Here is a 14,804-nt window from a genome sequence, read left to right as displayed (position 1 = left end):
AGAACCAACAAAATTCGTTCCGCAGTCACTGAATACACCGTGAAAAAATCTTCGTCTGGCCACAAAACGGTCGAATGCGTGTAGGAAGGTTTGGGTCGAGAGATCGCCAGCTGCCTCCAAGTGAACTGCTTTGGTGGTCATGCAAGTAAACACAGCGACGTAGCCTTTGTATGACCTTTGGCCGCGACCTCTAGAGGAACGAATATCATATGGACCTGCGTTATCGATGATGGTCGAAGCGAATGGTCGAGTGTTGTAGTTCACACGCACCGTGGGTAAGGCGGCCATTTGTTGTTGAGATAAAACTGGACGCGCCTTGAAACAAATTACACAGCTTCGGATGAGACGACGAGCGAGATTGTGCACATCTAAAATCCAATAAATTTGTCGAATTTGATTGACGGTGAATTGGGCCCCTCCATGTTACTTGAGGCGATGATAATGGTATACGATTAACGTCGCCAGGTGGCTCTTTTATGGTTGGATATATTGGAAATTTCTCTTCAAACCACATAAAAGCATTTGGGAAGCGGCCATTGACACGAAAAATATTATTATCGTCAATAAATGGATTAATACGAAATAGTTTGCTAAATTTTGGAATTGGTTGCTTAGTGTGAACTGTTTTGAACTCCGATGAGAATTCCGTGGATTGGAACCAGCGGATGAGTGACAGTTCGCTATGTGGAAGTTCGATAACTGTAGGAGGAGGAATATGTTGAATAAATTGGCTTATCGGGTTCGAAAGCATTGCAATTGATTGACGTTGCCGTTTGAGTTTGATTGAAGACCTCACGATTTTCACAAAACGGATGGCGTATGCGACAGCACGACGAGGGCGATTGAAGTTCGAAAATCGTTTAAGGAGTGTTTTCAATCCACACTCTTCTTTCGTAGTAAGATTTATGGTTTTAAATCGTGAACGAAGTTCGGATTCATCGTCGTCATGAAGTTCGTATGATGAGTTTGGCCATTCCTCTTGAGACAAAGAGAGAAATTGAGGTCCGTGCCACCATAGTGAAGAACCGCGCAAGTCGGCAATGGTTAAACCCTGACTGTTGAGATCAGCTGGATTAGTTGAGGAAGGGATATGATTCCATTGTTCGACTTAAGTCGACGCAAGAAGTTTATGAACGCGATTGCATATGAAGACAGCCCAGCGATTGGGATCTCCTCGAATCCATTATAATACGACGGTGGAATCAGTCCACATAAAAACCTTGTCGGTTTTAAATCTCAATGATTGATTGTTGTGACCGCCAGCGTCGCACCACATAGTTCTGCTCTAGGTGTAGTTAAAGGTTTTCGAATGGGTGCCAGTTTACTCTTTGCTACTAATAGGTTGAAATAGACGTATCCGTTTACGTCGACCGTTCGGAGATAAATCGCGGTGGCGTAGCCTTGTTTGAACTGTCGCAGAAAACGTGAAGTTGTTTATGTTTGTTCGTCGAGGATGTACGGATCCAGCGAGGGATTTCCATGTGCTTGATTGGCTGAAGGTCATCCATAGTTTGGTTAAATTCAGAATGTAGATTAATACACGTTCTGAGTTCATCCCGATCCAATTTCTGTTCCCAGAGCTTGCCCGAAAAGGTAAAAAAATCGTTGAGTCTTGACCATCCCAACCCAAGTGCTTTAATGGAATCTTCAGGATTAAATAAATACATCGCGATACTGGATGGGAATTTGCTCAAGAATTTCGGATGAATTGCTCGCCCATTTGCGAAGTTCAAAACCAGCACTGCGAAGCAATTTAATGAGTTCTTGAATCATTTTTATGGCGTCCTCGATTGTTTCGCTTCCGGTAGGGACGTCATCCCCGTATGTTTGAAACTTAAGAGCGCTGTAGACTGCTGGCGAAGTGATTTTGGCTTCTTCGGCTAATACGTGAAGGCTTTTAATAGCCTGATACGGTGATGGTGCGAGGCAAAACGTTACGGTTTGAAGCACGTATGTTTGAGTGCCCGAATTTTCATCGTCTTGCCATAAAATGTATTGATAGTGGGTATCATCTGGATGCATGTCGATGCAACGATACATTTTTTCAATATCTTCAATGAAGGTGCATTTGTGCGTTCTCCAGTTTAGAATAATTAAGACTAAATTGGCTTGTAAAATGGGACCGGTGGTCAAAATGTCGTTTAAAAATTTTCCATTTGTCGACTTGGCCGAGCCGTCAAAAACCTGTCGAAGTTTCGTGGCGAGGCTGCTTTCTTTAAGTACTGCATGGTAAGGCAAATAATAATGCTTTTCTGGAATCTTATGCATTAACTTGACCTGATTTAATTTCTGATACTCGTTAAATACCTTTAAATATGCTTCCCTGAATTTATGGTAACGGCTGAAGCGACGTTGTAGCGATTGAAAACGTTGAAGTGCCACTTCGTAGGAGGAACCTAATGCAATGGACGGATCTAGATAGGATGATTTGGTTGACGAAGGGTAGTCTCTTGGTAAAACCTTTCTGTCCATTCATCTTCTTTGGATAACGATCTGATAGTAGGTACTTCCTCCAGTTCATAAAACTTTGTGTGCAAACCTCGTATTTCTGTTGTGGAAATATGGTTACACTGAGTTAATGGAAAAGTAAGAACATGATTTTGTTGAAGCATTTCCCCAAACAGGATCCACCCCAAAGCCGTGCATTGAGCAACGGGATCACCGATCTCACCCTTATACACCCCGTTTTCAAGAATGCGGCCATATACATCGCCGGCCAATAACAAATCAATTTGGCTCGGAGTTGCATAGTGAGGATCAGCCAGTGCTAAATTTTTAAGATGAGGCCAAGACCTCACTCTGACTGTATGCAAAGGCAACTCCGGTGTGATCGATGCACGGTGTTTCGTGTAGAACAAGCTAGCTGGACAAAATTATTTTATGAGATTTTCCGATTCATATGCAGTCATTTATTACAACTACGTCATTTTTTCAGCCATATGTATTTTTTTTCCAAAATTTTACTTCATATGCATACATTTGGTTATTTCATATACAGTAACTCATGTGAATAAGTGACATAGATCCAAAAAAATTTAAAGGACTTAAGAATATTACTTTTTGTACTTAAATTGAATGGACTACAAATCTCAATACTCTAAAAAATTCTAAAAATTTGGAAAAAAAAAATTAAAATTTTTTATGAAAATTCGTCGAATTTTTCAAACATTTTTTAAATATAATTTAGTTTTTGTTATAGATCGTGACCAATTTTCTTATGGGAAATTAGTTAAAATATGAAAATTCGTCGAATTTTTTAAACATTTTTTAAATATAATTTAGTTTTTGTTATAGATCGTGACAAATTTTCTTATGGGAAATTAGTTAAAATAAATTTGCGAAAGCGAAAATTGTAAGAATTGTCCAAAAAGGGGTGTCTACTTATTTATGTGAGTGACTGTACATATGTACATACATATTTTGTATTTATTTGTGTATTTATCCTGGCACTATAATTTTTACAAAATTATTTTATAGTACCAGTCCGGAATGTAAAAGTAAATTACAATAATAATAATAACAATGTAAATAATTAAATTAATTATGTGAAAATTACTTATTACAAAAACTTAACAGTAAAGTATCATACAAAGTAGAAAAGACTATAGATTTAAATTAAAAAAAAAACCTGATCCAACAAAAAGTTATAGGGTAGGTTATCTTTTATAATTACGTTATTATTCGCTATCATCACTTTCATTCGATGAGTCACTTGTGGAATAGTCATGAGCATCAGCAACACTACTGTGAAAGCTTGAAACAACTGGGGTATTTATTGACTCCTCAACATTATCGGGGGACAGTAAATTTAAGATTTCTGAAGTCAGACTTTTAAATTTTTTCTTAGGTATCTCCCTAAAACTGTTAACTAAAGGATCCGATGTTATAAGCAACATATTCATAAGATCTCTATTCGTGGCTTCAAGCGACTGCTTTTGTGTGTTATCATCCCTGAATCGCCTAAAATCTTTGTTACGGGCTTCCTGTGCTTCCTCAGAAAGTTGACCAATAGGTAAAATTGCTGATTTTATAATATCAGTAATATGCACTAAGATTTTATGAACTGTAAAAGGCATATTAAACCATGGATAGAGATCTATGTATAGTTTTTTATCCTCGACCGCAAATTTTTCAAATCTTTGGATATTTATATTGTACTAATGCGCGAAGGAGAGTGTCGAATCTTTTGATGAGCGTAACATCCAATCCCGTAATCTCAGCACTAGCCTCAGAATTTTCAAAAAACCTACGAGCAGTATTGCCGTCATTGGTATTGCCGAAATCTGGTTTTGGTTTATCTACTATCAATCCAAGTTGTACAGTATTTATATTACATTCAGGTATTGGCGTAGGTGCTACCAAATGGGGTTGTTTTGTGTAGCGTTCCTGTGTGGTTATACCTGCATTAGAATTGCTTTGTATGTACCTGTTTTTATGCCTTGGTGACTGGTGCGGTAGGTTGTGGCAGGTTGAAGTCAGTGATCTTCGCCTTTTTGCTTTTGGTGTGCTCTTGTTGCCCTTTCGCGTTTATTTTTGTGCGTTTTATGGCTACGTGTTTGTTCCCTGTACCTAGGAATTGGTTTTGCCGTTTGTGGATCAGCTTTAATGGTTCAAATATCTCGTCGGAGCTGGTACGTACATACATCCTATTTTATTTGTAGAGATAACTAAATCTGCAAAAAAAAAAATTAAAAATAGATGTGCAAAGAATTCGCAATGGTTTTTTCTTTCGACTATTAGAGAATACTTGCGACTATAACATATGTAAAATTTAGCCCGGATGTCTGCGGATGTATGTAACTTTTTTGTCCCTAAATTTAAAAATATAGAGAAAAAAAAGCTTTTCTTCTTAATAACGGAATGTTAAATATATTGAAAATACTCTAATTGCGAAAGAATTACTATTAAAAAATTTTACTTACCTTCGAGCTTAGAATCCATCAAAAAAATTATATAAAAGTGTTCACTTAAAATAAATATGAAGCTTAATATTCAACAAGAATTTTGCAAATTAATCAAGGCATTTTACGGCCACTCCTACCTTCTTACTTCAATTACTCAATATATATGCGCAAAAATATCAAAAAAAAAAGCAAAAATCCCGTTATTTTGTTTCTTTTCTTTCATTTCTGATTACACTTTTCTTTGAATAAGAACTTTGTTTTTGTCCAGCTAGCTTGTTCTACACGAAACACTGTGCGATGGAAGAACTGCAAATTTCGATTTAAAATTAAAGTTAGGATTAACAGGTGATTGAATACTGAGAATAACTCCCTTTTCAGGCCCATGGGCCGGTAACCTATACAGAAAAGAATGAAGGGTAATTTCAAACGTTGAACCACGCGCGTGGTAATGACGTATTGCTGCGATCCATTGTCGATTAATGCACGAAGCCGGACCGGCTGACCAGATGCATCAATGACATTGACAATTGTTGCGACGAGTAGAATTGTGGAAATTGTATGTACAAAATTGTTGGAAACCATTTGCAGATTGACCAACGGCGCATGGTTGACGTGAGGTGAGTTCGATGACGGTTCTGAATTTCGGAGAGATGTTGTATTTGATGATAACTTTGATTGGTTGAAATGCAATAAAGTGTGATGCCTGCCACCACATGTGAAACATGTGTTTGCTAGAACATTGTGTTGAGGTTGAATGACCGAGAAAATAAAAGCACAGCTTATGGTTACTTGCGAACGATTTGCGCTCAAAGGGTCCATTTCAAAAATTGTTGGCACTTGCGAAGGACATCTGATCCCTTACACCCTTCGATTAGGAAAAGTGGTTTGGGTTACATGTTTTTCATTTGGATACAGTTGGTCGAATACATTTTCGATACGATCGATTGCATCTGCATGCTCAGATTGAAAAGACCCAAAGAGGTCCCGTTTGATATATTCGTCATCTCGAGATAATCTGGTATGCACAAATGTGCCATGATTCGCATTGAAAGTTAAAAGAGTTTCGAGATTCGATTGAGGCCTGTAGCAAACATTGTGTTGAGGTTGAATGACCGAGAAAATAAAAGCACAGCTTATGGTTACTTGCGAACGATTTGCGCTCAAAGGGTCCATTGCAAAAATTGTTGGTACTTGCGAAGGACATCTGATCACTTACACCCTTCGATTTCGTCCATCTTTATCGAAATTTGGTCGCCCTTTACGTAGTCGTTTGAGCAGATCGAGTTGTTACGCCACCAGTTGCTCTTCTTCAGTGAGAGCCACTGATTTTTCAGCCGATGATTCGGTTTGCGGCATATCGCTATAGTAAAAAAAATTGCCAACGAAATTATACAGTCAATTACCTCGAAATACTGTGGCCTTTCGTCGCAATTGGGTTTACGGATTCGGATGACTTTGATGGTGTATGCTGATAGAGATATGATGAGCGTTGTATTGTTGAACGTTTGCTCTTGGCGATTCGAAACAATCAGATTTGTTCGCGTTACGAAGGCTTGACTAAACGTGTTTGGCGATGCCCTTTGAGGTTATGTTGACACAATCGGGTGGTAAAGGTATTGCGATTTTTTTGATATTCAGGCTAATTTGTATTTCGCGAAAACTGAACCGGCTCGAAGGACCAGTGGCGCGAGCAGAATCAAACTAAATTCTCTATGAAATGCCGAGTCATATTCCGCGAAGTAAGCTACTCACTTTTACCCTTCAGCAAACTTGTTGATGTGGAAAGGGCGTGATAAAACAACCCTCTTCACGTTGTTGTATGGTTGTATACTTTTACAATTTCTAGTATATGTTTGCCGTCGCGAAATAAATAAGAATTATATAGATTTAGGGTTTCTTAACAATTTATTTCTTTCGAGGTTTCTGCAGTTGCTTTACTTACTGATGACAAGAAAATTATTAAGATCCCTGCCTTTTATATTGATTTCTCGATAATTAGATGTGAATGTGAAAATTTAGAGATTACAAATATATATGAATATATAGATGACAAAAGAAAGGTGTGTCGCCGTACTGGTCACTTATCTCAACTGAGTTATGTTATGTGGCGTCCATACTGATCGGTTGTGACATCCAACACATACATATTGTGACGAATATTAGCAACATTATGGGATACTATCATCTCTAAGCCGATGCTAAGCAGTGACTTGTATGTACATCAATAAATCAATCATTATGTCTACTCATATGTACGTACACGCAGCGGAGAAGAGACGCACAAATGCATGCAAATATCTTATATGAGATGCTCCCAAAGGTATGCAATTTTAATTGTGCTCACATATACACGCGCATATGAGAAGCTATAGACGTAGTAATTGTATAGCTGATAACCAACTAGTAAATTCTAGAAATGGAAGCGCCTAGAAGTATGCGAACGAGATATCACAGAGTATAAAAGGCAGCAACAGTAGATGCACGACAATCAGTTTGATTTAGGACGCTATCTGGCGAGCAATAATAGTGTTATTCTGAAGTACTTTAATAAAGGCCATTTTGCATTATTGAATAGTGGAGTTATTTATTCAACAGTTTAGTGATTCGAACGTTAGCATAAGGTTGCAAATAAGGGGAATTACAGTAAATTCGTTACAACATATATTTCATAAAAACTTATTTTAGTAATAATATATATTTGTGTATTTATTCAAAAAATGTATGCATACAATTGTTTTTGTTTTTGCATACAAAACAATTTTTTTTTTGTTTTCAATTATTTCTGAAGATAATTTTTTCTTTCCAAATGCAACTATGTCCACACAAAATCGTATGGTGCGCTAAATTTTATTCCTGACAAACTCCATTTACTTTCTCTCCACAGTGACTATTATTACTACTATGCACACCGGCTTTCCCTGTTTCGGGACAACGGGTGCCAACAAGGCCTAGGCCGCCAACCTATAGGATTTTATTCCCTCAATACACTTCCTCCCTATACTCGCCATCGGCGTCACAGACAGAATTATTAGTCTTCCGGGTAACTCTTCGTTTGAACAACCCAAGAGCCATCTCATCTTCTCTCTACTCCGTCCATGATGAGTGATTGGAAAAGCGTTATGTTTTCTCTTCGAGAGAGCATTAATTTTGACATATAACGCCGGCAAAGTTTTATCAGACATGGGCTTAAGTTACATACCTGACCCATCTCCCTATGTGGTACTGAAGCCTAAGGTGGTTAAAGAACGACCTAACCTAAATTTATTTTAGAAACGCCATTTCTCAACATAAATATAATACACTCTCTGCTGGTTTTTGAAACTAGTTCATATATATGTATGTTTCTTAACAAATTATCAAATAAGTTCTGCAATAATGCGTGGATCAAAAAATGTTTAATTATTTTACCAAACAGGAAATTAACTTCTGTTCTGTGTATACTATTTAGATTTTTTTTCAGTTTTTTTGGGCTTTTCAGCGCTTAGAACTTGTTTTTCGGAGAAAAAATTTTTCTTGTCTTGGGAATTTGTTATACTTACATTTAATTGAATTATGATTTTGTTGTAAGCCCAATGCCAGCGTTTTTTAGCTGTAATCTCCTGTTTACGTGGTATATGCATTTGGCCACCTACTACTTCTTCGGTTTCTCCACGTCTTAATACTTTTTTTTTTGTTGCGATAGTTAATATAGGCTGTTCGGCGATACAACTTCCATTCTCGTTTCCACCAAAATCCTCCTTTTGGTTGCGGGAAAGCGGTGTTTTTTTCTGTGGGCCCACTATTACTCAGGACAGCATCGCCATTAAACAAAATAGCGGCATTACTCTTCTCTTCAATAATTATGCTACCTTGTTTCTTTAGTTGTTGCTGTGGTTGAATGACTGGACAAAGTGCATTGCTGCTAGCTCTAGATGTATGAAGAGTTCCCTCAGTTACAGATGGTGACTTAAAATGCACGTTGTTAGTTACACTATCATCCTCCACAATTGCCCCATGTAGCTCAGCTGATACTTCTTGATTTTTATTTGTTTTAGTAGTCAACTCAGTAATTCTATGACAGAAATTTCCTTCTGTATTTTCTAAATATAATTCGCGCGCACGGTCATGTTGACGTTGTGTTTGTTTTTGCTTCAGAAGCTTCCCGTGATGCTGCTGCTTGCAAAGAAATTCTTGTTCTTTGGCCAGGTATTTGTACTCATCCTCCTCGTTAAAGTAATCCTCTTGATAATTATAACCTCCATCGAAGTTCTCATAGTAATTATTTGTATCCAAGTTTTTCTGTTGATATTGAGGCGATAGATTTTGCTGTGAATCCGATGGTGTTGTTGTTAGATGGGAATCTAAGTAGTAATTATCTTGCTCAATACCAATGTTATAACTTGGATGCAATCGCTGTTGCTGGCTATTTTGACTATTACGGAGACCATCCTCAGCAGTGAACTCATCTAAATTTTTGCAGTCAATATCACTTAATTCATGACCATTAAAATCCATGTTATTTCCACCTTCATCGGAAAACTCGTTATCGTTTTGAAAGTCCGTCGAAAGAAATTCACTAGTATCCATTACACCATTTACATTTAATTTGACGTCATACATCTCGTTTGGGAGCTGCCTAATAAAAACCCCGGTTTTATTGGAATTGATTGTAGGCAACTTTTTGCCTAAGGAGCCACCTAGTGGCACCGCCGGCAGTATTTTAAAACTTTGCTGACGTTGTTGTTGAAGGTGGCTTTGATAATTATTCAAATAACAAGGCGGACACGGCGCCGTTGTATTAGTATCTAGCTCTGCAGAAAGCGCTACCGTTGCAGTTGTAATTATACTGTTATCACAGTAATATGATCTTTTGTTTTCGCAATCTGTATCAATTGCGGATACTGAAAGCTGGCTGGAACATGAGCTTCGTTGCGATATAGATTTTTGCTGTTCTTCTCCATGGTGATAGATATTGCAGACGTAAGTTTGGTTCGACTCATAGTCGTTTTTGTCATCACCTATGTCGGTTGATATTTGATTGTCCATTTCTGTAGTGAGCACCAACTCAGCTTCCGTTGAAGTGGCTAATGATGCCTTTTGCTGAACGGCTGCAGTGACTTCATTGACCGCTTGTGTGGCGGATTGTACTGCGGTAGCTGCTTTACCCAAAAACGAACCAATCATACTCTCAGTATCACTCCTATAACTTGGCGAGGCCAGATTTAATTTCATTGCCATATGTGGAATTGGTAACTTAGACATCTCCTTTCTTCGTTCGACAGTTGTAGGTTCCATACCTTGTTGATGGGATTGGTAACTTAATTTTTCTTTTCCAGATGTTACCATAACACTATCAACATCAGCAACACCTTTGCTGAGACGTATTTGGTCTGCATAAGAGTCATTGTTGTAGTCTAGATTATTCGTATTGCCACACGTAGTGTACGCGATTTCATTATCCATGTCTGTTATACTTGGCACACTGCAAAAACCATTGCTTATAATATTATATTGCATTAGAGGCCTGGCCATCACTTGATTTTTTGACGCTTGCCTCTGTTGCGTGTTCGTTATGTTGCTATTACCGACAGAGTCGCACTCGTTGTCATTGCAGATGTTACTGTGAATTGCTTTGATGGTCATATCATTTGATAAAAAATCCTCCTGACTACCATACAAAATTCCTCCACTTATGAAATACTGCTTTGAATCCATGTTGCCGCTATTAATACTTGTTGGGTCATTAGATTGATTCTTTTGCGAGTTTTCGGTATTCTTGCAGTTGAAATTTACGTTACAGTCAATGGCATTGCTGCCGTTATCTAGCTCACTGTTAGATAAATAAGAGTTTTTAGAAGCTGCTGTTATTGTTTCTACTGATGCCGCTAAAACATATGCAACATTGTTATTTGTTTCCAATAGTGTACTTTCCGGGTTGCTTCCTTGATCTGCTTTTATCATACTTGTCTGCTGAACAGCAGCGGTAGCACCGGCTATTAGGCCTCCGACACTCGGTACAAATTTAGATGAAATACTAAAATTGAAGCCAATTTTCTTTTGTTGTTCTTTGACCCTGCTATCGGTTGTAGCTACAACATTATTTACGCCGTACAGAACTCCATCCAAACCAGTTTTTATACCCTTGGATATGCTACCAATCATGTTTCTGGTTTTATACGAATCGTGTTGTGAAATATTTATCTCCATTGGAATATTTGTTGATGCTTGTGTTGCCGTTGGCAAAGTCTTGTATCTTTTTTTCGAACGAAGGGAATCCTCCAACAGGGGATAAATGCTTCTTATATGCGTGCCACTTGCCGTTTCTGCTGCAATTTCTGATATTACCGAATCTGTGTCTAATGTGGTTTTTAGTAATTCTATCTTCAATTCGTCAACTTCTTTGTAAGACACCATATTTGTGGCTATTAATGTGGTGAATACTGATGGCGTATCCGTTATATCATTAATTGGAACGGTCGTCTCCGACAAATCTTTATTGTAACTATCATATAACGTATCATTGAAAGTAGATGTAGTTAATACTGATTTTAATGGTAACCTAGTTTCTGTCACACTTATAACCTTTGCTCCATCATCATTCCCATCATTCTCACTGGTAGCTAAAGGGCAAGACGAAGAGAATAAATCACTATCGGTAACAGATTCGACTCCTACTGGGTTGGTTATGTAGAACGACAGGAGGTCCCCAATTGTGGTTTTTAGAGCTATATTTTTGAGAAAATTTTCTGACACAGTGGCCTTATCAATTTCGTATTTCGGGTCTTCGATTAAAGTAGTGGTATTTGTTCCAATAGGGAATATTTGGCTTTCGTCATGTTTTTCTACAGTACTAGTAAGTTTGGCTATTTGTGTAAATATATCATTTACTGCAGATATATTTTCGGTTGGACAATTATTTACTGTGCGTTTTTCCGTAACTACGTACGCTTCATTCAATAACGGCACCCTCGAGAGGGCATTCATATTGTTCAAATTTTCTTCCAAATGTATTTCACGATTGGGTGGGTATGTTAACTTGTGATTATTTTCAATAGTTCTATCACAGATCATAAAATGAGATAAGTCGCTTTTGTTATCATCTGTAATGCCTTTTGTTATTGTTGCGTTGTAATTGTATGCGGATGTATCTAATATAAGTGTTACAGGCGTTTGGCATTGTGTTAAATAATCTGAATATGATGTTGTTGTTGTATCAGCAATAGTAACTAAGCTTTCAGATAATGCATCTGATTCAGTAATATTTACTGATTCTAAAGTTGTTGTGATAAGGTCCACTCTGCAGATATTTTTCCTATTAAACGATACTGCTGCTGAAGGAGAGGAAGCGTTTGTACTTGTAAAATCATTCTTTGACAAAAAATTCAAAACGTTTTCTGTGGCAAGACATGTTAGGGGTATTGTTACTAACGCTTGTGATTCATGTTCAGCTGTTGTTGGTGGTGCTGTATTGGTTTTAGCGGCTGTCTGTGTAACAGATGCAATTGTGTTTGAAATGTAAGTGGCCGCTGCTGTTATTTGTGGTACAACATATGTACTGAGATCCCCTGTATAATATGTACTGCCCACAATTTTGCAAACGTTACTACTGTTAACGGTTGTATAGTTGATGTAATCATTATCTCTATTAGAATAGCTATTACTATAAGTATATTCGAGTTTATTGGTGCTGTTAATGAGATGTCTAGATGATGACGGGAAGTTAATTGGAAATGTGGGCAAAGAATTTTCTGATTGTATCAATGACGAGCTCATTGTCTTTACAGCAGTCGTTGCCTTTTCAATTACAGAAGGCGCTGTTGTTGGTAATGCAATATATGTATACAATGGCGTCGACAGTGAGGATAATGTTGTATGTAAAAATCTAGAATAAGAACTAACATTAATGTTGTGGCTGCTGTTGAAGGAATTGTTGACATCTTGCTTCAAATAAAATAGAAGTTCTGGTTTTGTAGCAGATGCCATGATAGACGAATTTATGGCTGATGTATCAATCCAATAATCGTTAAAATTGTTGTTTATGGTTTCCGAAAGACAGTTACGTTCTTTATTTTTGCTGCCATAGTCTATTATGTAATCACAGTCGACGAAAACATTCCGAGAAGTTATCGCCGTAGCCGCTGATGTTGTGTCATTTGCTATATTGGATGTTATTACAGGATTAAGATAGGTAGAAGCAAAACATTTTGTTTGAGATGAAAAACCTTCCACCACTGTAGTGCTTGACACTATCTTTTCCGACATCATCGGTGTATAACGCTTGATAGAAGCAAGATATATATCTAATTGAGATTTGTTCGGGGCACTTGTTTCAGAAAATTCTATACGATCCGTGAAGTGTGTTAAATATGATTCTCTATACAACATTGACTCTTTTGTTGTTGATATTTTTGTTACTGCTGCTGGTAATGGTGATAATACAAATGATGATAGGTAATTGGGTTCTAATATGCCTACCGAAAGTGAAATGTTATCGTCGTTTAGTTCACCAGTTGATGTAGCTTTTAAAGAAAGGTTGGTATTTAGTATATCTCTGTTTGTGAATGTGGCAGGCGGAGACGTTTCTTTTAGTATTTTGCTATTGATTAAATTTATTTGCTTAATTTCGATCGGCAACCGCGGTAGCTTCTTTGCATTTACATTAAGCTTTCTCTGGTTGTTATTGTCGGTGCCATTACGAGTATAATTTGGCGTTGGTAGAAGTTTTGGCAATTTATTTGTTGAAGTCGGTAAGGATAATGGAACTGGTTTAAAATACAAATTTTCTATTACGTTTGCATCTGTAGTAGTCGTTTTAGATTGATTATTAATTACTACATTGACACCATTCTCAAAATCTTTTATACCATCATCAATATTCATGAAATTATCATTATCCCCTTCATATAACATTTTTCCTACAGCAGAGTTATCATATTCCTCAAGCCGATCAATAGTCAATTTAGGACGGTCCATGATACGTTCAACCGGCACACGTGTTTCCCCTGACGCTATTACAGATGACGTTGTCATTTCCATCATTATTGCATATTTGCGCTGCTGTTGTAAGTATTGCTTATGGGCTGTTGTTGTTGTATATACCGGAACATCACAGCACGAGGATAAATTATCGTAATTACTGATGTACTCATTGTTGTATGAGCCATCAAAGTCATTAAATTTGGTATAATCAAATGGTGACATCTCTGTATAACACCGGCTTTGTACAGTAGTGGCACAATACGTCAATGAATCGCCTCCACGTATACCACTATGAGCAGTGTTAGTACTTTTACTTATATTGTTTTGTTTCATAGTCGTATTTTCGAATGCGTTGTACTCGATATTTGTTGATATACCTATTACTTTAGCATTATTAAATACCTTGAAATGATGTTTTTAACATTATCGAATTGTTGCTGGTTACTGTGAAGATGCAGCTGTAATCGGAATGATGCCGTAATACTATAACTGTGCTCTCCATCCGATTTGGATGTACAAGCAGCATCGAAGACATGCATATACTTAAAATGAAATAAAAACACAAAAGGAGATTCGCTTGGTCTTGCCGAGTGTACGGACAGTATAATAATAACAATAGTATGGTACATGGGCATGGAAAATTTAGTATGAAGGGGTTTTCTCACTATTGTTCTAGGGAATTTTAAATTTTATCTTGGTTTATGCTTAACTTTACTGGTATTGAGCAACACATTTAAGAATTTACCTAAATCCTATATATTTATCTTATACTAAAAAAAATTATTGAAAAATAGTTGCTGCAACAAGTCCTAAATCCATAAAATGCATTTCAACCGAGTAAAAAACACGTCACAAGAGATTAATTTCAAGTATCTAGCAAAAACACGTTATCTTCATATCGCTCATTTGCTGCAACGTCGTCATAACCCAAAAAACACAATT

General features: G+C 37.2%; 1 protein-coding gene across 5 annotated transcripts in view; it reads right to left on the bottom strand.

Annotated features, from left to right (window-relative positions):
* Positions 1-8,449: 8,449 nt before the first annotated feature.
* The window catches only part of LOC137234666 (serine-rich adhesin for platelets-like), a 401,835-nt gene continuing 395,480 nt past the window's right edge, over positions 8,450-14,804 (bottom strand). For all 5 annotated transcript variants that reach the window (XM_067758139.1, XM_067758140.1, XM_067758141.1 and 2 more), the window contains one exon: positions 8,450-14,239. In XM_067758139.1, coding sequence (XP_067614240.1) covers positions 8,508-14,239 — 5,732 coding nt within the window. In that variant the 3' untranslated portion in view covers positions 8,450-8,507. The remainder of the gene's footprint in view (positions 14,240-14,804) is intronic.

The sequence above is a fragment of the Eurosta solidaginis genome, chromosome X, assembly GCF_040869045.1.
Source record: "Eurosta solidaginis isolate ZX-2024a chromosome X, ASM4086904v1, whole genome shotgun sequence".
NCBI lineage: Eukaryota > Metazoa > Arthropoda > Insecta > Diptera > Tephritidae > Eurosta > Eurosta solidaginis.
The sequence above is the reverse complement of the archived record's forward strand: the minus strand, read 5'-3'. Positions and strand labels throughout refer to the sequence as shown.